Below are 23701 nucleotides of genomic sequence, written 5' to 3'. Positions count from 1 at the left end.
TATGTAGGGATGGGTGTACCCCAAAGATCTTTATCGCTCAATGGTGGATTCTACAATCTATTCTGTGAAATAATGGGACAGGGCCAACTCCTTCCTCTATAACACTTACATTCTTATCTATGTGAGGCAAATCCTTCTGCTGCATTCTTTCACAGAAGTTTTAATAGGAAGTAGTGGTAATAAGAACTTTATTGACTTCTGTGGCAGCTCTACCACATTCCTTAACTGTTTCCTACAGTATATTTCAAACATTTTAATTTACTCTAGTTTTAGATAACATGAGGTGGGATTTTTCAGAAGAACTCAGCTGGCCTCGCTCTGATGCGACAGAAGTTAAGTTGAATGGAAGCAGCAATAGATCCATGGTATAACTCCCACTGACTGCAAAGGGAACATAGTTAATTAAGCTAGGGCTGAACTTTTGGGAAACCCGATCATCAAAGCACAATGTAAAAGGGTATTTCCTATGTCATTTCACTTTCTTTATACTATTTCAGTAAAATAATTACTAAAAACAAACTTAAAACACTATTTTAGTCTTCATCATATTAGCTATAAATGGTCATGCTGTTTTGCAAGCAAAATTCCCATCCCACTATAAAATAGCAAGTTTGCCCAAAGACTCCAATATGAGACAACTCAAAAGAAACAAGTGTAAGTTTATTGGACTCCAACATTTCTTAGTCAAAAGTCTAAGTAAAGAAAACACAGTAGAAAAAGTCATACAAAGCAGCAATGGATTTACATTACATTAAAGGAAGAGTTATCCTAGCCTATTAATTCTCAGTCATAAAAAAGTAAAAGCCTATTAATTAAAATCCAACACTGATGTGACTGAACCAATATACAATGGTGACATGATGTACAGAATTATGAAAACAGGTTTTATTTGTCTTAATTCTATAACACTTTAAAATGACAAGTGACTTTATGTAACTTCAAACTGGAAAATACTGCACTTAGCATGCTTATATTGGATTATTCCAACCTCCACAAAGTGGAGACAGCTTTTTTGAACACCACAAGTGATCCTATTATTCCTGTTTTTATAAAAAAGGGATACTGTCAAGGTTAGACTCTGAAGGCTTTGTTTTTTGTAGCCATAGGTTTTCAAATATTATGTTTTTAAAAGGGTGTTTTAAATTCAGCACTCTGCTATAGTGATGGAAACTCAAACACAGTATTTTTGCCAGTGTATCAGAATTAGGAAGGGAAACTGTGTCTGTTTTAACTGTCACAGAATAGCAAAATAAATCAAGTAAATATGGATCCAAGGCAGAAGCTCAGATCCAAATTTCAGACACACTGCAAAAGTTTGAGGATATCCCTATCTGGGATTTTCACACCCACACATCTTAAATGTTAACCATTGGGTCTTAAAATTATATTAGTTTTATTCATATCAAGTATTACTAACACATCTACAGCATGCTTATCTTGATAGTATCCCTTTATGTACAACAGCAAGTACAATTTTTTGTCACAAGTCATTTTAAACAAACAAGAATCAATAGGACCTAAAACAAAATAGAAACCTAAGTACTATCAAGGCTGAGTTCAACATAAACATTTTAACACTGATTCACTAATTAAAACATAAAATAATCTATCTTGCTTTGATTTTTATCCATACCTTCTGGTAAGAAAATGTAAACAGACAATATAGGCATGTGCCAAATTTCATAGGCACATGCCAGATATTTGCACCATAACTGCTAGTGTGAAGGACTTTGGGCCATATTCTGTTCTTGTCCCTCACAAGGAACCTCAACTGGTATCAAAAGAAATTTTGGGCAAAATCTCAGAGTATAATGTAATACGAAGAAACTTGTACTTCCTGCTTGGGCAAAGAGACCTCTTTGATGTCACTGGAAGCTTTGCCCAAGGAGGGAATACAGGAGCTGGTCCCCTACAGCTGTGTGTGTTTGATTCAGTGGAGGGTTGTAAAGCTATATAGTTGTATTCTGAAATGAGACTGGCAAAACATATGAAATCTCTGAAGTTAAACTATTGTTTTATTTTAAAAAATTACAAATGTATTTGAGTAGCACTATAGTTTCATGTCCTTCCTCTATTTTGGTAAAATTGTAGAATATGTAGCTTTATCCAGAAGAACATTCATTCATTAAAATTTTTGTTTCTATCATTTGAAAGTCCACAACATGTAATTATTTCCATTGCTTACTTTGAGTGATTTATTATGGCCTCCATGCAGCACAGCACTTAAGCACATTTAACATTAATGTTTTAAGACCCAATGACTGCAGTGGGACTTAAGCATGTGCTGAGCTGAATCAGTATCTGCATGAACTAACTTTATGCGACAGGCCGAATCCTGTTTCCACTAAAATGAACAGGAATTGTGACTTACTTCATAGATGACTGGGGTTGAGAGAGATCTCAGGAGGTCATCTAGTCCAACTCCCTGCTCAAAGCAGGGCTAACCCCAACTAAATAATTTGGAACAGGATAAGCCTCTGTCAAATTTTGTGGATGGAGGTCAAAACAAACCAAGAAACAAATTCTGAAGTATATATTAAAACATCAGCATGTTTTTATCATGCCTCATGAAAAAGAGCTCACAATCTCACCATTTGAGAGAAATCTTACAAACTTTCTGCAACTGTTAAATAAGAAAAGACAAAAAAGCCAAGGTCTTTAGTATCCAAGTCACATGTCTGCAAAGCTAAACAAAATATACTGTAGACTTTTTTTTTTGGTATCAATTTTCCTATTATTCTTGTATGGCCAAACTAGACATTCTTTAAGAGACCATTACTGTATAAACAAGTAACTAACATTTTATTCCTTAATTTAACTTTTCTAACATATATTAAAATTACATGAGTGGTATATTTATTCCATATCCTCCAAAATAATCACTTCTGTCTCTGGGCTTTTAAAGATACCGTATAAAAGCTAATAGAAAACCAGAATTGATGTATAAATATCTCATATTTAAAACTTTATTCAGAGATCCTGTAGTCCTTTATTGGACAACAAACAGGAACTGATTTAAAAAAACACAGAATATTCTTAAAATTAAAAACAAAGTTTTAAAAACAATCTAACAAACAAAAACCCCCTGGTTTATCCATTTTTTCTGCTTCTTTACAATACATATTACACTTGGAAAAAAATTAAGATATCTTCAAAATACAGCACAAGATTGTTAAATGTCTGTTATTTATAATATTACTATACCAAAAATGTATCAAAGAAGTGCTTCAGTTGAAAATTATGAGTATTTGATAGGTGAATTGGTCATCATATTTTTCTCTTAGGTTACACTCATTCTTAGAAGGCTAGGTACAGACTGTCAACAAACTAAAAAAGGAAATATGCTGTTTTGTTCAGGAATCAATGGTGAAAACTTAGGCACCCATTTTAAAACCTTTCTTTCACATTTTGTCCACATAGGTTTCTTCCCCTAAAAGACATTTAATGTAAACACAAAACAATTATTTAGTTGTGCTAAATATATTTAACATTTTATTTCATGTTGCTTTTCTTTAATAAAAGGGCTGAGTAACTTACATTGTATGCTGAAATTATTTTTTTCACTAAATTTGTTAGCTGGGATTAAAAGGCGTCACATCCAGAAGCATCACCTATAAAAGGTTACATAGGAATCTTGTTTCATAGAACCATAAGGTTAGCAGGGACCTCCAGGGTCATCTAGAATAACTGCAATTTCAACCGCAGTGTTCATCTAAAAATGTTTGATTAAATCGTATTTTCACACAATTTACTTGGATTAATCAAAAAACAACAAAACACCTAGGGGTAGGTGTTAGTGTGTTTAGTAACAGTTTTAGATTTTTTTTTTTTTTATCCGCCATGCTGTAGCAAAAGCCTTTGTAGCTACTTATTGCAGTTTGCTGGTAGCAGAAAGTCTGAGGGTCATATTGTGCCATCTCTTTTTAAACAGGACTTCTTAATGAAAATAAAGTGCTGCTTTAAAATAAACAGAACAAATGATGGCAAATATGGACTTAGATACCTTGCTCAAAGCACGTGCTCAAGTCAACAGGCCTACTCCAGCAACTTAAAGGCGCCCAGAGCTCAACCTTGCTGAATCAGGGCCACCGGTCCTGCAGAATATTGTTGTCTATACCTTTTATTTTTTGGGCTTTCACCTATATTCTTTGAGAGTTCTGTGGGAATTCTGGATGCTGAAGGAACATAGTATCATAATCTTATAGGATTAAATGCTTGATCCTGCTCACACTAAAATCAGCAACGGAACTCCTGTTGACTTCAGTGAAAGCAGGACTGGGCCCTAATTACACAATATTGAATGCAGTACTTTTTTCCCTTTCCCCATCTGCAACTGGTCTGGATCCAAAACGGACTGTCAAGTATTTCATCCATGTACATTCTCAGTGTGTACTCTAATCAATTTCCACTCAAATTTAACATACCAGCAACAGAAAGATGATTTTAACTCTGAGGTCCTAAATGAGAGAAGCACATTAACAAAAAGAGATGGAAAACTAATTCTGGACCCTTGCAATAGCTTCTGGCAAACATCAGATACTAATGATGCTAACTATTCCAATTCTGACGAGAAGTAACTGAATAGTACTAAGCTTCAAATATTGTTAACCATTACTACCATGATTTTAAACTAAGCCAAGTAAACACTTCTAACAAAGTATCACAAACAACAGAATGTCGGAAAAGTAACAAACATTCTATACAATGTATTTACAAAACCCAATGATTGTAGTGTGGTGCTTTTTCCTCTGCTTTGAATGGGATATGTATGTTTAATACAAAATTTAAATACATATTTTGTTCATTTATACAGGAGTTTATGTAAATATTTACATTTAATTAAAAAACATATCTTTGTGCTAATGGCCACTTTTACTGCCACACACACAAGTTTATTTCATAATCTCTTCCTTATACAAACTTTTGCTATTCAAAGTAATCTATTCATACATTCTATCGTACTTAAAATTACCCACAACAGTACAAACCAGAGGAAACAAAACTGAATTGTCTAACATCCATTCAGTGTTATCTCATATTTATAAACAGTACTGTAGTTCGCATGAGTGCTACTTTATATTATGCTTGTAGTTATTGAAATACCTGCAGTAATTAGCCTTTGGGGTGTTACATAAAAGCTGCGTCTACACGTGCACGCTACTTCGAAGTAGCAGCACCAACTTCGAAATAGCGCCCGTCGCGTCTACACGCGTCGGGCACTATTTCGAAGTTAACTTCGACGTTAGGCGGCGAGACGTCGAAGTCGCTAACCTCATGAGGAGATAGGAATAGCGCCCTACTTCGACGTTCAACGTCGAAGTAGGGACCGTGTAGACGATCCGTGTCCCGCAACGTCGAAATTGCTGAGTCCTCCATGGCGGCCATCAGCTGGGGGGTTGAGAGATGCTCTCTCTCCAGCCCCTGCGGGGCTCTATGGTCACCGTGGGCAGCAGCCCTTAGCCCAGGGCTTCTGGCTGCTTCTGCGGCAGCTGGGGATCTATGCTGCAGGCACAGGGTCTGCAACCAGTTGTCAGCTCTGTGTATCTTGTGTTGTTTAGTGCAACTGTGTCTGGGAGGGGCCCTTTAAGGGAGCGGCTGGCTGTTGAGTCCGCCCTGTGACCCTGTCTGCAGCTGTGCCTGGCATCCCTATTTCGATGTGTGCTACTTTGACGTGTAGACGTTCCCTCGCTGCCCCTATTTCGATGTTGGGCTGAGCAACGTCGAAGTTGAACATCGACGTTGCCGGCCCTGGAGGACGTGTAGACGTTATTCATCGAAATAGACTATTTTGATGTCGGCTGCACGTGTAGATGTAGCCAAAGCAGCTTAATTTTTTTTCCAGAGTCTTCCATAGAAACGTTATTTAAATGGCTGAAACAGGCTTGCTGCTACTTTTATATATAAAACCCAAGTATTAATATTGCTGAACATAGATTCTATTGTATTTTGCACAAGTTCTATGTAAGAACAGAACAATTCCACATTACCATAAAATACCAAACATTCATTCCCAATAAATGCCAGGGTAACTCAAACTTGAGGTTTATTTGTTATTGCTAAAACATTACTAAGATCTATATTACTAAAGAAAAATATTCCATCCACTTCTTTCCTAACTTTAAGTGCAGTGCTAATATTTATATGGTGGACTTGTGTTTGTTTCACTCAAAACACGTAGTTGGCTGCAATACTATTAACTCACAGTTAGAATCCACATTGTTGTTCCTTTTTTGTTTTTACTCTACATTTATATACATATCGACACCACAGGATGAGGATCCATGCATACAATCAAGATGTGATCGGATTTCAGCGTTAATAAAATTAAATTATACTGTCACGATAAGATCCCAGACAATACTTAAAATTATTTAGATTTCTATCTACTAACATCAAAGTTAGTTTACCTTAATCTTCAAATCCAAGCAGCATCATAAATCCAACTGTATTTTTGATGTTTCTTGCCCCCTTAGATTTCTAGTTTATATGGCATATTTCTGAAATATCCTGGAAACGGTCTTCATTTAACCAATTTTTTAAAACTACCTGTTGTTGATCGAGCTAATTGTGTGTCTGTTCATGACTCCAAAGACTAAATGCAGTCTTGAATGTCCTGTGACAAAGTTTACACATATATTGTCTTTTGAATGTGATTGCTGAAAGTGGCGGAGCATGATAAAAGAGTGTGTCTGATTCTTGTGGGACAAATAATTTCTCAGTAGTAGTTGGGCTCTCAGACAAACCTGTTGGACTATCAGGCTCTAAAGGCTGGATTTTGGGTAGAGGTGGGGGTGGAGGCAGTGGTGGTGGTGACGGGGAGTTAGCTGGTGGACATACCTCAGGATCTTTATTCACTGATTCCTCTGCAGCCTGTGACATATGAGACTGGAAGTGGCTCCACAGACGGAAGTTGGTCCGGAAGGCCTTGTTGCACACATGACAAATAAATGGTTTTACAGAGCACAAGAGCTCCTGGTGACGCTCCAACTGCTTGTGTACAGTAAAAATTTTTCCACACTTTTCACAAGGCCACAAGCCAGTGTTTTTATTAGAAATTACTTCCTTAGCTTCTCTGTTGGTTTCAGTGACCTCATCCTCTATATCATCTGCAGGTTCTTCTTTGACGTGAATTTTAAACTGTTTGGAAACACTCAGATCTTCAGGAAGGCACGAAGAATCTTCAGAATCAAAATTAATTTGTTCTGAAGAATCACTGAATACTCCATCTTCCTTTGCTGTGACAAAATGGTTCGTTTTATGAGATTCTGATTGAGAATGCAATCTTGAAGAACTAGTTATTTCACCATTGTGATCAAGAATAGGTAAAGAAAAATTCTCTGTTGGGGCCATGGTATTTTGATTGTGAACTTCAACTTGATGACGCCAGATACTAAAGGAGGATTTAAAAGTGCGCATACACTCAAGACAAGTGAGCTTCTTATATTCACACTTGCCTTCATGTTCATGCTTCAGCTCTGGAGAAGAAAATCTAAGGCTGCAATAAGGACAAACTGTTGCATTTCTACAAAGTCGCTCATGATTTCCCTGTTCAATAAGAGAGGAGAGCTTAGCATTACAAAGACGGCATTGATACACCTCTTTGTTTTCAACTGGACTAGCAATATGAATGTGCTCTTTTTGCTTAGAAACCTTATTTCCTCCAATTGGTTTTTCCCCTGGATGCATTTTTATGTGTTGTTTAAATTGAGAGAGAAAACGATAAGCTTTCCCACAGTAGGTACAAATGTAGGCTCCTTTGGATCTTGATCTTAAGTTCCTTTTGATGACTTGCTGTGCTTGTGAAGTGGACTGTCCCTGAAAACCTTGTTTGCCACGTCGTAGTTTAACAATCAGTGCTTTTTTAATCTCTCTCTCTCTCACAATGTCAATTAATTTTCTTTGGAATTTTTCATCCAAGACAGCATGTGAACTGGAAGCAGGGGAGGGATTCTTCACAATTCCATGTTGTGTCTGGCAATGAGTCCATACTTTGAAGTTTGTGTGAAATCTCTTGTGGCAGATATCACAAGCATATGGTTTCTCTGGATTATGATACATATTAGCATGGCGGTGAAGGCCTGCTGTAGATCTAAAAATCTTAAGGCAGTGTTTGCATTTAAATTTTTTGTTTGGTCTCACTTCTTCCAATTCATTGTATTCATCTTTACTGACATCAGAATCTAGAAAGTCAGCATCAAGACGTGTGGGACTTGAATTTTCTTCAAAATTATCTTCTGACGCAAGAGAACCATGCTCATTCACTTTCAATTTTTTAAACGGCAGTCTTCTATCTGCTTGAAACCTTCTTTTTGCTGGAAGTCTACTCATATCCCTATTATCCTCAGTTTTAAATGATAAGTCTTTACTAGCAGATGTTGAAGCGTCTCCTACTGTAACTCTTATTATTTCAGAAGGCTCTGAAAGTGGGCTGCTCGGTTCAGTTTTTATTCGTACATCAGTTAGAGTAGAAGCTACCTCCCTATCAGTCGACTGAGAGGCACTAAAGGACCTAAGGCGGTGTGGCTGTATTACTGGTGTCTTGTCATCTAGGACACCCTTTTCTGAGGACTCTTTCAAGGAGGACTTTTGAGACAGAATATTAAAAGTCTTCCCCTGAGAGTCAGTAGTCACTGATGATCCATGTGAAGTTTTTAACTCAATAGAAGATGAATAAATCGGAACTTGACTATCCATGGACAATGACCTTCGAAGGAGACTTTTTACAAGTGGGCCACTCCGGTCAATACTTTGATTTTCAGGACCAGATCTACTAGATGGAACCACTAGTCCTAACTTGGAGTAGTATAGCAAATTCCTATCTTCTCCTTGACTATTTCCTTTGCCCGTCTCTCGCAACAAAAATGTAGATTCTGATGAACCATGAAGAGATAAAATTGGAGGATGTGGTCTTTTTAATGACATCTCTGCAGCCTTTCCTCTTAGAAGCTGACCACTCACTCCTGGCTCATCGCATGAAGTTTCTTTTTCATCTAAAGACATTTGTGACAATACTGCATTCCTCTTCACCAAGCCACTTCTACTTTGGTCATCCACAGTTCCAGAAGGTTCATGAAGTTTGGTATACCTCACAGGACTGTCTTTTAGCCACCTCCTATCATTTAATGATGAACTGTGAAGTGGTTCAATTGGTTTTGTTACTTGTGGTTTACTGTTTGTTTTAACAGCAATGGAGTGTGAGGGCTTAGAGCTATGGCTTACATCATGTGTTTGACCGACATTTTTAACTTGTGCTTCATTTCTGCTCTGACAAACAATGACACTTCTCTTCTGAGAGCTGCTTTCATCATCTTCTTGAAACAGTATTTTTTTAATGGGACATGTTGGAAAAGGAGCTTGAGGACTCTTGGAAACTATGTTAGTAAGAAAGGAAATTCCAAGGCTATAACCCAATTCTTGAACAGCTGCAAGACTGCCTTTTTCTACAAACAAAGACGAAGAGTAAATGTAGTTCAATACATTCTCAAAAGCATCTGGTTCACAAAAGTCAAGCTGAAACACTGATTGGGCCTCGTTCTCTTTATTTGTGAAGAGCGTCTGGAAGTATTCACTGCTGGCAGCCAGAACATTTTTATGAGCTCTAAATTTTTGGTCTCCCACTATAAGGAGAACATCACATAGTTGTCCTTTTAGACGTTCCTCATTCAAAGCACTTAAGAGAGAAATGGCATGTGCTGGGTTTATGTAATGCAACAGCCCCTCCATGACTTGGGTTAGTCTGAAAAATAAAAACAAAGATACTTATGGTCTCATTCATATATATTTTTAAAATGTAACAAACTTATATAACTGCTTAGTTTCTGGTTATAGTCACAGCTTTTTCTTCATTACATTTAAAGAAGTTTTGGGGATATGCATATGAATTAAAATATCAAAGGGAAACTGCACCCCACAACTCCCGTAGATACGCAAGCATGAAAAAGGCAATTTGTGATTCTGCTTTTCCAATGTATCTTAAATGGTCATTCTCCATTAAGATTATTATAGAGAGTAGCTATGTTCCCTTCATGTCGCTAGCATATGCTACCTGATCTTTACATAGGAATACCTAGTTGACTGAGAGTGACTGGGAGTGAAGAAAATTCTTGCCTACAAATACTTCAGTGAAGACATTTAAAAATTGCTAAATTCCTGAATCAAAGATCTAAAATGTGAGTTAATTTTCAAAATGGTAACTCATGTGAGGCAAAAAAAAGTACCTTTTTAAATGAATAGACAAGGTTTTTGTTGCTTTTTAAAAGATGGCAGCCAAAACTTATACTGCTTAATTGTCTCTGATGAAAACTGGTGTACTTAACTCTCACATATGCTTACATGTAAGAGCAAGGTAAAAAAGTATACTTTAACAATTTTGGAAGTGTATTACTAAAAATAAACACATGTAATTGAGTGGCCAGGTATCCATGATGATCCCAGAAATACAGATTTTTCAAATGGTGTTCAAGTGTCCACTCTCCCCCAACCAAATGACTTCAATAATATAGTGAACCAACCAGCTTAACTCCCTGGTTTGACCCCCAGCAATGGATGAAGTTGGTGCCCTGGTCCCTTTGAACATAGTCCCTACATGGTTTGTCCTCACTTTATTGTTGAATGCAGTGAAGCTGTAGTGCTCAAATCTTCAGGTGACATTTGAAACAGAATCACTCTGGAAGCTCAGGCTGAGTTGTTTGTCCACTATAACCCCCCGAAACTTTTGAGAGTGATTGGTTTCTGCGATGCAATACCTCATTCTATAGGTATAACTTGTGTGCCACTATGCAACTCAAAGCAGCACCCTGGAACTCCCATACTAAACCTGCAACATAATTATTATTGGGGGTGTCAAATTACCAAAAGGATGACTCTTAATTGCAAAATTAAAAAATACATCTGGCAGTGTGGGCTCTAGGGTACGACCCAGGGTGACAGGCTCAGGGGTAAAGGTAGACGGTTACGGGTGGTGGGGAGGGAGGAGTAAGGGCTATGGCTGGGGTTATAGCTCTGGGGTGGGGTTGGGGTGAGGTGTCTGAGGTACACATTGCCCCACAGCTGTGACGGACAGGGAAGACTCCTTTCAGCACCACTTGGGCTGGGGGAGAAAGGTGTTCGATGTTCCCTCTAATTATTGCCATCTGTGTGCAAAATATATTTTGTTACATGCACCGAGGTGCAGGCAGCTGTGCACCACCATATAAACACATGCTGCTGGGTGTATGTGGCTGTGAGCCCTCTGCTAATCAACTGGGCAGCACCTGAATTTCTCCTGGTGGACCACTGAAGTGCTCAGCTTACAGGGAGCACTGAAAGTGCCTCTCTGCCATGACAGCTCCAGGGGAGGGTTCGACCACGACACAGGTGCTCCTTCCACAACTGCAGCAGGTCCAGGCCAGGGCTTGGTTTGGGTTCGTGGAGAGGCACCTTTCTCCTGGGATTGAGGTGTCTTTTCCCCAACTGTAGCAGGTCTGGGGTGGGGGGGGCACCTATCCTCTAGCCTTAGTAGGTCTGGAGCTGGGTTAGGGTCAGAGGAAAGGTCTCTCTACCCCAGCAGCAGTAGGTCACGATCTGGCAGGTTCCCTAAGCACCTGTGTAGTGCTTGACAGGTTGCTATATGGCCATGCAATTTACAGGGAACTTAGCATGTGGAACCATCTCCACCCAGTGATGATTCACTATAAAAGACTACTTTGAAATCTGGCATTATCTGGTTCTTAATCCATTTAACATGTGCTTTATCAATGCTCTACAGTGCTAATCTTTTAATTGGAATGTTGAACAGCTGCATGGAAAATGCTTTGCGTAAGTCTAATATATTATATCTAGGCAGTTATATCTACCAAACTCGCAGCTGCAAGTAATTAAATCAGGCTTTGTTTGACAAGACCTATTTTCCATACAACTAGATAGTTTTTGCTGGTCAGTGATTCCTAGCCTTTAATTATCAGTCAAATTGCCTTTAAAAGAGTCTACCTTGACTGCACGTAAGGCATGAATTTATAGGATTTTCAGAACACTGCAGGAAATAGGGTTAATCAGACCTATAAGCACTAGGTCAAACACACACTACAGTCTGTCGAATACCATGAACAGAATTTAATTTCTTAAACTGAATTGAAACTATGTTCAGTACAGAACTAGTGTCTATGAAACTCTCTCCTTTAGATACTTCTAAATCTGAAGCTCATCACTTTAATATCCAACGGGCAAAGTCAAGACCATTGAAATGAGATCATGAAGACAGCAACAAGTAACACAAGACAATTGTGTTTTAATATTCCTGGACTGATAAGATCCACAGCAAATACTATTTATTCCTAAATTTTCCAGGATTAACATGCCACAGAGATCCTTAAACAAAACAGCAAATCCTTGTACAACAGTGAACATTCAAAGGAAAGAACTGGTAAATATTAATCTGAAAATGTATAAATTGGCTATCACTGTTCACACTGCTCCAGGACACAAAGATGGAATCATGCTACCTCTGTTATGGAACAGTGTTTAATTACTTTATCACATACTGTTTTCCCCCACTTGACCTCTTCCTGATTGAGTGTGTAACCCACACACCTAGTGAGTGTGATTCCCTGTCCCATGTGGTGGCATTTAGACCACTTAGAGAGAAAGAATGAGTTTCTGCAATATCCTTAGCTGACAGTAATCTGACTTTCAACTCAAAGTGATAAAAGCTCATGCATTAATCTCCAGAAGTCCCAGGTTTGGTTCTGGCTGTCAGTGTTACAAGTGCACAGGATAGATAGTGTTCACTAAATGGACAATTATTCAGTATTTTAATCTTCAGCATCCAACATGTGGGCTCCTCCTTTATTTACTGTGTATCATCCAAACATTACACTGAATACAAAATTATTAATTTTCCTCACATTTTTCTGTGGTGCTGATCACTATAGCATGAGTGTTTCAGGCTAACAAATTTAATCTTCACAACACTCCAATGGGATAAAGTGGTAGTATTTTTTTCAATCAGTAAAATGGTGCATAGACTAAAAGAAATTAAGAGCAAGATAGGGTCTGACTAGCAGGGGGTCAGTGTTGTGCCTGAAAACTGCAAGCCTTGGGGCATGGCTAGCACCAACGGAAGATGGGATGGCTAGAGGAGTATTTAGGAAATTTGCTTGTGCACTCTCACTGCAACTCCCTATATCATGCTGCCTCTGCCAAGGTTTGAAGTTTGTGCAGATCACCACACAACATCCATGTTACAAAAGGCAGGGGGGCAATGCCACTTGTGCTTTTGCTGCGGATTACCTGCCCAATGCTGCAAACAATATGGCACCCATGTCCTTGGGCCATACTCATCATGCCAGGTACAGCAAGCTGACCCAATGAATATCTTGTGCAAATGAGAATATTCAGTCTTGTATGTCACTGCAATAAGGAAAGCAATTTTTACAGAATCAACTTTGCACTAGATCCTAATTATGGACTGACAGACAATGGCTATGTCTACAGTAGCCAAAAACTTCGAAATGGCCGTGCAAATGGCCATTTTGAAGTTCACTAATGAAGGGCTGAAATACATATTCAGTGCCTCATTAGCATGCGGGCAGCTGTGGCACTTCGAAATTGACGTGGCTCGTACAGACAGGGCTCTTTTTCAAAAGGACCCCGGCTACTTCAAAGTCCCCTTATTCCTATGAGCAGATGGGAATAAGGGGACTTCAAAGTAGCCAGCGTCCTTTCGAAAAGAAGCCCCATCTGGACAAGCTGCGTGGTGGCGAGTCGCGTCAATTTCAAAGTGCCATGGCCGCCCGCATGCTAATGAGGCGCTGAATATGTATTTCAGTGCTTCGTTAGTAAACTTCGACATGGCCATTTGCATGGCCATTTCGAAGTTTTTGGCTAGTGTAGACACGGCCAATGATTGCTTTGTGTGTTCCATGTTCTTCAGCTGAAATGGAGGCCTTCATCCTCCACACCACCAGAGAGACTATTTTAGATTAGAAGAAGGCAAAAGCAAACTGTGATGTGTTTAAATGAAATCATGAATGCTTCTGGGGCAGCTGACACTGAGCAGAGAGAATGCAGGATTTCGCCATCTGAAAAATTGGATATGGACACGGCAAGCCAGAGAGAAACGCAGGAGCACAACCCACAGAAGAATATTCTGGGGAATCTGGACACATAAACAGTGTGACACTGTAAGGCTGGGAGCGGGTAAGAACAAGAGGGAAAAGCAGGGCAGGCAAACAAGCAGAGTGAACAGCCAGGGAGGAAGCCGCCCTGAGCCAATTGGGCCAGCTGGTCCCAGTTAAGCCTGCTTTTAAAAGAACCCTTGGCCAGTAGGCAGGGGGAGAGAAGCAATGTGAAGTGAATTCTTCTAGAGGCACCAGAGGAGAGGAGAGCTTGGCTCAGGTGAAAGGGGCTAAGGCCCCTGCCCAGGAGGTGCTGAGCTTTGGTGTCAGGCCAAGCAGGCTGATCACACACGAGCCAAACCAGGGCAGGGAACAGGCTGCTTCTGCTACTCCACTACCTGGAGGAGGTTCAGGGGGTAGAAATCGTCTGGGGAAGTGGTGTTCATAATGAGGGGAGCCCTCCCCCAACACTAGCAGCCACACAGGGTCCCTGGGCTGGAACCTGGAATGACTGGGTGGGGCCTAGTTTCCCCGCCCCACACAACCATCTCAACCCTCTCCATCTACTGTCTCAAGAATGACAACGGTATTCGGGCTGTGGGATTAGTGGACTAAACACAGGCCTGGAGCCCAGGAGTGAGGCTAGCCTTGCCACAACAGACATGTTGAGGGATCTAGAAGACCTTACCAACAAACATCTTGAGGTTACACTCTAGCTACAGCACCTGAAGAATGGTATTCCTCTGTCATTGTATTCCCCCCTTCACATTCCAGTGGGGACTTCCACTCCACACACTGGAGGAGGGTACTAGGAATAAAAGGTGCACATACGAATATGATCTTTGACAGGCAAGGACACTGTATTTAATAGAAAATATCACAGTGTCGTTTCCCTCTAAATGTTATTCTAATGACTATCCCAAGTTGTATTATTTTCCTGATTTCTTCACTTCCTGTATGTTTTTGCAAAGAAAAAACCTACAGGTCCTGAGAATGAAATTATCTTTATTATGTCAGACCCTGGGGGAAGGGGAAGCAAAGGGAAACCACCCGAAGGGAGGGCATTTTCTGAAGACTGAAACCAAGTAGACACAGCAAGGTTCACAGGATGCGAAGGCGTAACTCAAGAAGCAGAATATATTATTGGGGGTTATTACTAAACTGGGTTTCCAACCTTCCCTGGGAAAGAGTGCTCCATGACACGCTCTTCTTATTGCCTAGTATTTGACTACTAAAAATTAGCAGACCAACTATCTACCTCCACACTCACCCGTGTAAAACTTCTCACCCTTTGCCACAGATTTTTTTTTGGAGGGGAGCACACAGCAGATAGCTACAACCATGGGAATATTGTTTTGCTTCCTAGGGTCAAACAAGTGAATCTGTGCCAGCCACCTTTTAAACAGCCAAAGGCATATTTAACCACTATTCTGCACCTGCTCTGCCTATTGTTGAACTGTTCCTTGCTGCTGTCCAAGTGTCCAGCATATGGCTTCATGAGCCACAAGAACAAGGGCTAAGCTGCATCTGTCAGAACTATTACTGGCATTTCAACATTACCAATAGTTTTGGCATTCCGGAAGGAAAGTCCCCATTTGCAGCTTTCTGAACAAACCGGTGTGTGTCTGAGTGCTGAACACATGGTGCACCTTCCCTGACCATCCCATGCTAAGATTAGTAAAATACCTCTGGTGATCCACCAGTCCTCTCACAACACCACTGAAAAGGACTTGTTTCTGTTTGTGCTCTTTGACAAGGCAGTCTGCTGCCAAGATAGGAATATACATGCCAGCTATAGCCCCACTGTGGCAAAAACAACCAGTATTTCCTGCATGCTGCCAACAATCACTGCTGTTCTTAGCAGAAGGCCATAAACGGCCCAACATACTTCAGTCAGCCCTTCCAGTGGATTTACTAAATGCAGATTGATTCCCCACCAACTGCTATCAGTCAGGTGTTGTAAGCTTCCACACAGTGATCACCACTCACTCCTCCACTGGCACAGTAGATCTCATTTTAGTATTGTTGTTATATTGCAGGATGGGGAAGAGCTCTGTACACAGTTCCTGGAAAGTGGCCTTGTGCAGTATGAAAGTTCTGCAACCACTGATCATCATCCCAGAAATCAGTGATTGCTTCTTGGAACCAGAAATGGTGCTCCACTGTTTTCAACTGTTGTGCAACTCTCATCAGGAACTGGTAATTGTTTCATTCTATGCTTGCAAGCAGAGCTGCTTGAAGGACATTACCATGTTTCACACAGGGCCTCCTCTCCTGGCTCTGCAAATATTGCAGGATAAGGTGTGTGATGCCTTTAATGTTCACAACACTGGTGTACAGCTATGCAGGATCCATGCCCTACGATAAATGGCATATATACAGCTATGCCACACTTTTGAAAAAAGATGTGAAATACAAGTTGCAGTTGAGAGTGGGGTAAGAAGAGGAGAAAGCTGCATCACAGGACATTGAAATCATCTTTCTAGCCCCACCCCTGCAAAAATGTTTTGGTCACATGAAGCATTGCAAGCCCCCTTGCTGTTCTCCCCCACACAATGTACTGTTAATGAGGATATTGTCCACAGACACAAGGAGTGTGATGTGGCCACACACAAGAGTTAATTATCTTGATGGCTGGATGATGACTTCAATCTTAACTCAACTGAAGTTTGTAGTGTAGAAATGCCCTCAGTTAAATTTGGTGAGTGATACATGTGGCCTGTGACCAAAACTAGGGGCTCATCTCCATTACAGTAAAACTCCAAGTTACGCGTGAGTTACATTCCTAACTGCAAGGACTGGTTAGTTTCCTGGCTGCTTCTCCCTGCTTTCCCCCAGCCACATGGCTGTCACTCTCTTAGAGGCTCTTAGCCTGCAGCTGCAGAGCAGCTTCAAGTTGCGCTTAACTCAGGTTAAAGTGAATTATGTGCAAGTTGAAGCCACATATTTCGAGGGTTTACTGTACAGCCAGGATCCACAGTGCAGCAAATTGATCTGCAGGGGGTCAATTTATCAGGTCCACTGCAGTTTCGCCTGTCAACCGAGTGTGGTCAAGACCCTGCAGTACATAGATCACAGGTATATTGATTTGAGTTACCCTATTAACAAAACTCAAAATTGTGTAGCTCAGATCAACTTCCACCGCTAGTGTAGACCTGCCCTATTAGTGATAAGTTATTCATATTAATGTGGTTGAGGCTAAAATATTCACCAGGACACTTGAGATGCACAAGAGAAGATTTTTTATTTTGTTATGCAAATGTTCTATGATAGACACTACTCATATTAAGCTGCAACATGGATTAGATACAAATTGAGGCTTTCACCATCACCAGTAATGTAATTTTTTACACACTCTCTCTCTCTCACGCTCACACACACACACACAAAATTTATATATGTAAGAGTCTCCTTCAGGATGTAAGGAGAAAGTCTGAATCTATTTAGAAAGCTTCAGGTTGTGCTATTTGAACTATTACTTAGAAAAGGATTTTGAGGAATTTGGAATGAAATTTTTATTATTCCCTTCAGTTTAGGGATTCTGTCTCAAAAATTTAATGAAATACGAATTCAACTACGATTACTGTATGAATTATTCACTGTTATAGTCTGTCCTCTGGAAAGCACTCTAAGACTTTTTGTATGTTGTCAACTGAGAAGGCCGCTGGACAGAAAATGTCGGGTAAAAAAAGAGAACAGATTTGGAAAAATATTTGACTACTACAATTAAAGAAAAATCATTATATATATTAAATGTGTGGTCTTGTTTCAAAATCGAGACTTCATCGTTCCCCAATCCCAAATACTCATATGTAGTCGACCATTCGGCCAAAAGTTAGCTCCTGACACCAATAAATATAAATTGGTATTTTCAATTAATATTAATGGAATTATGCATGCACATGTGAAAAGATGAGAAATACCATTGTCAGCACTACCTTTTAATAATCCCTCCAACTAATAGGTTTTACAAATTAAGAAATATTAAAATTAGAAAAATGCATGCATATATAATTAAGGGTATTTTCAAGAGACTTCTCAAAACAGCTTATTTTAATTACTTTTGAAGTTCATGTGGAACAAGGAGTGAAGTAGGTGCCCAAAAATGCCTTAGTTGTTCTTAAAGAATTCTGTTGAAGTGTACATGAATTGCCATGAGATCCAAAATCTCCCATTAAAATATTTCAAAACCTGTATTTATTTATTTATTTTGCTGGCTTCCTTTTGTCTGAGAGAGACAGGTGAATTGCAGCCTATGATGCAGATGGTTTGCAATGTCTCATGCGACTGAACAGGCCAATCTGAAAATTGCACGATCTTTGGCAGTCACTGCTAATGTGTATGTTTGGGTTCAGGAGCTGCTTGATTCCTAGACGCTCTTTTCTCTTCAAGTTGTAGAAGTCAGCTCCTGTCATGGATGCCAATACCCTGATGGAGACAATGGCACCACTTGTTAAGATCTCTTGCAAAGACTTCCCACTGGCCAGGATTTCCTTTGAACTGAGGATGGATTTAAAGCAGAGTATGCTATGCCCTTTCCATATGTGCTAAAGGATTTTACTCTGTCTTTAGGTTTTTGAGATCTTCAGATGGAAGGTGCAAGTACTATCATTTTCATTACACAATTCATTTGTAAGGGAACAGCCTTCTGAATGAGCCTTCCCTCACAGCTATGGAAAGTCAAGTTTTAATTTGTGTATTTCAAAACTGAAAACTATTGTAACAGCTGCTATTAGCAACTACTGTTAAAGATTTCAAAACTTCAGCGATAATAAATGTGACTCATAATTATTAATTGCTCATAACTTTGTGAAAAATTCTCTTTGGATTGAAAATTTCAATGCTTGCCATCTACTGAAAGGTGTTTAACACAAATTACAGCTGCTGTTATGAAGGTAATCAAAAACCCTAATTTATTTTGTAAGTCTGATCAGCAGTAATTTTTGGCTTGGTGAAAAGTGCTAATAATCAAATGAGCTCAAAAAGCTCATGCTTGGCATCAAGTAGTTTTCAGTGATGTGTGTGTATTCAATACATTGAAAACATTTTAGTTTTAATGTTAATTCATTATCACACAAGCTATGTTAAACAAGATTATTATTTGAAAAGTGGCTAAAACAAGGATCCAAAAGTTAGGAAATACCAGAATTAAGACTGCCCATGCAACCTTAATTTGAACCTCTGATGTCTATGCATTATGAAAAACAGTCTTTTATTACAATTACATGCTGTTTTTCCCCACAGGACCCTATGCCTGTGCAAAAAGCCTGACTCCTGGAGTATGGAGAGAGATTCTGCAGGAAGTCCTCTAGTTTGCGTGTAGAAAGAGCCAGAGCAGAAACAGAGAATGGCGGACTCTTTGGAAGTCAGAGTGGGAGGCCTCCAGAGACCTTGACCCTGAGTGGCCAAATAGGACACCTATGGCCACTACTGCTGATAACCAGGAGGGAATGACCACAGGATGAACAGAAGCTGATGGCAGTTTTGTGGAGTCAGACAGCAGCTGAGTGAGCAGAACCTTCTCTTTGATCTGAAGCTCAGTCCTGGACTTATCCAGAGGTGCCAGAAAATTGTAAATATTGAAAGCTGATTAATTTTTCATCCAATAAGTAATCCCATTGTGCCTGATTTCTCCTATTCAAATTCCAGACATTAAATTCAGCACTTCCCTTTGTCTACTCCACCACCTCAGATCCCAAACCATACTTGGGGGCCAGGAAGGTGACAAATACCTGTTTTCCCACAAGTGTGACCATTTCTGCTCCATCCCTTCCAGTCTCTTCCTGGCCCTACCCTCACCTCTCATCCTAGGCGAAGTTCTTATCAGCTAGTGTTAGTTTCCATTCTATAGTCTTTATTCATCCTCAGCCCACTCTCCTTGGACAGGCAGTCCAGTTTCCCTATTGTTCCTTTCTGATCTGTCCTCTGTCTCCCATCTCAGCTTACATTCAGTCTCCCTCATCACAACTACCCCCAGATTATTCTTCTCAGTCAGATTCAGTATCCTAATCCGCACCACCTTCCTTGTCCTTTGTCCAATCTCTGTCCAGCCAGTCTCAATTGTTTTCCCACACCTTGGATCTCTAACAGGATTTGCCTCCCCCTGCCATCTCCATACCCCACCCACTGGTTCCCATTCTTGTTCCGAAGCCACTACAAATTTCCTCCCGCATCCCTACTCTCAGTCCCTGTTTCCTTCTCTCTACTTATCACCCTTCAGTACCAGGTCTATCCCACCTCAGGCTCCTTGTCCCTATCTATTCCCATGTTCCCCTCTTTCTCCCCCTCCCGGTCCAGCTCTTGTATCCTCTGAATCAAGCAGCTTCATCTTCCATGCTACCAGGACCCAGGAAAGGGGTAAGTACCGATAGCAGAGAAGAAATGCTTCCTGCTGTCCATGCTGATGCCCAAACCTGGACTTACAGTAGCTCACACTTGCAACAATGGGGAATATCCTACTAAGCCCTGGGATGGAGCATGTCCAGTGCAGATAGAGATTTGCAATAGATTCACAGTTAAGAACCAAAAGCTTCTACTGAACATATGGAAACTGCAGTTCTCGAAAGGTAAATAATTTGGCCACAACTTACATCTGCTTTCCTGGGAATGCAAAAAGGCAGCTCCTAACACAAAGACCACCCTCTGTCTAATTTTGCATTCGTGCTCTAACAGATTGGGATGACAGAACTTCAAAAATAAAAGGTCACGAGAACTTTAACATGTCCAGACAACTTAATTTTTTTCTTGCCTAATTTCTTGAAGCTCAGAAACGGCTAAGTCATTTTGGCTTAAATTCCACCCCCCACCGCCAAAATAATTAAGTTTGAGGGAGAAATCCAGCACAAAATATTTTAGTTCAAACTGTTGAAGTACGACAAAGTTATGAGCAATGAAAACAGGGTCTTACAGACTATGTGTACACTAGCAAGTTCTTTCAACAAATCCCATGAAGTGTCTACACACAAAAAACATTCTTTCAAAAGTAAATCGAAAGAATGCGGTACTCCATTAGAAATCACTCTTCCTTTCCCGTTTCAGGAAGAGCACCCCCTTTCAAAGGCTTATGTTGAAAGAAAAGGGTACAGACACTCCGCAGGCCCTTTTTTCCCCCTGAAAGAGCAGTTCTCATGGGGCCTGATTTTTAGATTCCTGGCCCATTCCTTTGAAAGAGTGGGGGCTGTGTGAATGCTCTCTTTCGAAAGAGCAGATCACTCTTAAAAGAAGTTCTTTCAGAAGAGAACTTCTGAAATGGCTTCTTTAGAAAGATCTCTGTAGTATAGACATAACCAAAAGGTGGAAGTGTTGGGCAATATTAACAGGCAGTGCTACCAACTTGTCCTATAATGTACTCCTGTTTTAACAGGTAAATTGACTATTTGTACAACTTTCTCTCTTTCACACACAAATACACCTTTCCCATTAACAATTTTATTGGAATCAAACTTTTGATTATTTTAAATGCAAACTAATTAAAAAGGACATTAATGTAATGTTAATTGTACACACATTCACCAATTCTACATCTATTCATACTAAATATGACAATGCCATCCATAGGATAAATTACATAGGCATTTGAGAAACAGCATCTTGTCCTTTTCACCTGCAGTCCACAGTAAAGTCTTTCATATCTGGCATTCTATCATCCAGAAGTCTCAAATAACTGGCATTTTAACCATAAGTAAATTTTAGTTACGTTTTCCATAAGTACAGTATAGTGAAAGTAAATACAACAAATGAACACAGCAAATACAGTACACTCTTCTCTTGCTTTATGAGCACAATTGGTTCCCAACTCTCTGCTCATAGGCAGAAACTTGTAAGAGGGACACTAAATTCCTATTAAATTACATGTAAAAGTCTCTGATTAGTTCCAAGAGCTCCCAGCTTGGGAAAGGAGTGGCAGCAGGTGGCGCTGCTTTTGAAAGGTGAGTGAACCTTGGGTTAGAAAGGGTTAAAGGCTGGGGGTAGTTTGGGGCTGAGAGCAGCAGGGAGGGTTAAACTCTGATAGTGGGTTGTGGGGGTTCAGGCTGCCACAGTTTAGAGCCAGCAGGGGTTCAGGCTGTGAGGCAGTGGGGGGTCAGGCGGCAGGGGAGGGGTGGGCTGCCATGGTTTGGGGCTGCGGGGCCAGCAGGGGTCAGACCACGGCAGTTACAGGCAAGGTGGGGGGGGGGTCAGGCGGCAGGGGCATCAGGCTGTGGGGCCGCAGGGGGGGGTCTGGCCACGGGCGTGGGGGGGGATACAGGCAGCAGCAGGGGAGTCTGGCCATGGGCGGGGGTCAGGTGGCCGCAGGGAGGTCTGGCCTGGGGGCTGCAGGGAGTACAAGTGGCCAAGCGGTCAGGCTTCTGGGCCGCCAGAGGTACAGGCGGTGGGGGGGGGGGTTCAAGCTGTGGGGCTGGTAAGAGGGTCTGGCTTCTGCAGTTTAGGGCTGCGGGGCCGCAGGGAGTGCAGGCAGCAGTGGGGTGTCAGGCTGCTGGGCCAGCAGGGGGTCAGGCTGCAGCAGGTTGGGGCTGTGGGGCTGGCAGGAGTGGTGGGGGGTCAGTCTAGGGGCGTTGAAGCTGTGGGGAGGGGAATAAGGCTTGTATGAGCAGGGGAAGTTCACTCGTAGAGTGAACTAAGGTAGGTAGGTGTGTCCTTTGTTTAAGCAAGTACTCGTAAATGAAGTACTCGTTTAACGAGGGATGAGCGTAAGATTACTGTGTACAGTACTACTGTGCTAAAAATACTCTGCATATATTTTTGTTTCTTCATATCTAATCTTGTTTTTGTTTAGTGTTATGCATTGCACGGTATACCTCTCTATTATCCAGAATATTTTAATATCTGAGAACCCCCTGGTCCCCAGGCTGCTGGATATGAAAGAGTTTGCTGTATTACTAACCATTCTGTTCTGAGACTACTAAAGTGAAAAAAATCTGAGCAGCTTCAAACAGACCCCATCTTAATTTTTTTTTTAAATGCCTATCAGAAGAACTTTCTTTTGCTCAGAACGCAGTACAGTCTTCCAAATTTATATTACTTTGGGTTCCTGGATAAATTGTAGTCCATAAAAAGTGACTTTAAAGTCCAATATCATATATAGTTAGGAGAAAGAAAAACTGTCCATATGCCAGTGGAAAGCTGAGATTCCAGGCCTTCCAGATATGTGCAACGTTCCTTTAATCTGACCTGTGTTGAAATATTAGACTTCAAAAAAGTGAAGTGTCCCACCTTTCTGGAAAAGCTATTGCTTTTAGATTAAGTATTTCCTCTCTCCACTCCATCTTTCTCTCTCTAAGAGGCCTGTGTAACTGGATTAGTGGTATTAAGACAACTCTGGATTTACAGGCAAAGCTTTACAAAAAGCACCATTAAAATTTTACAAATATGTTGTTATGAATGTCTGTGAAGGGTTAAACCCAGAGAGAGGGGGTTCTCTCCTGGCAAGCAACGAGGTGAGCCAATGGGAAGAGAGAGGAGGATTTCTGAACTGAAGCAGTTAACCTGCTGAGGGGGTCTTTTCTTCTGGGGGGCCGGAGAGAGAGCCAGATAGTTTAAGCCTGAAGAGGTTTGGGGAATTCAGTAAATATCCAGGCCCCAAGGAAATCTGGGCACACAGTTATGTAAGT

General features: G+C 40.6%; 1 protein-coding gene across 1 annotated transcript in view; it reads right to left on the bottom strand.

The window, feature by feature from the left end:
• Positions 1-639: 639 nt before the first annotated feature.
• Positions 640-23701, bottom strand: part of ZBTB21 (zinc finger and BTB domain containing 21) — a 37180-nt gene continuing 14118 nt past the window's right edge. Inside the window, exons 2-3 of the mRNA XM_074995687.1 lie at positions 6408-9736; positions 640-3430 (exon numbers count right to left, since the gene is read on the bottom strand). Coding sequence (XP_074851788.1) covers positions 6562-9723 — 3162 coding nt within the window. The 5' untranslated portion in view covers positions 9724-9736 and the 3' untranslated portion in view covers positions 640-3430; positions 6408-6561. The remainder of the gene's footprint in view (positions 3431-6407; positions 9737-23701) is intronic.

Source organism: Carettochelys insculpta, chromosome 1 (genome assembly GCF_033958435.1).
Source record: "Carettochelys insculpta isolate YL-2023 chromosome 1, ASM3395843v1, whole genome shotgun sequence".
In the NCBI taxonomy this organism is placed as follows: Eukaryota; Metazoa; Chordata; order Testudines; family Carettochelyidae; genus Carettochelys; species Carettochelys insculpta.
This window is presented reverse-complemented; position numbering and strand designations above follow the sequence as displayed.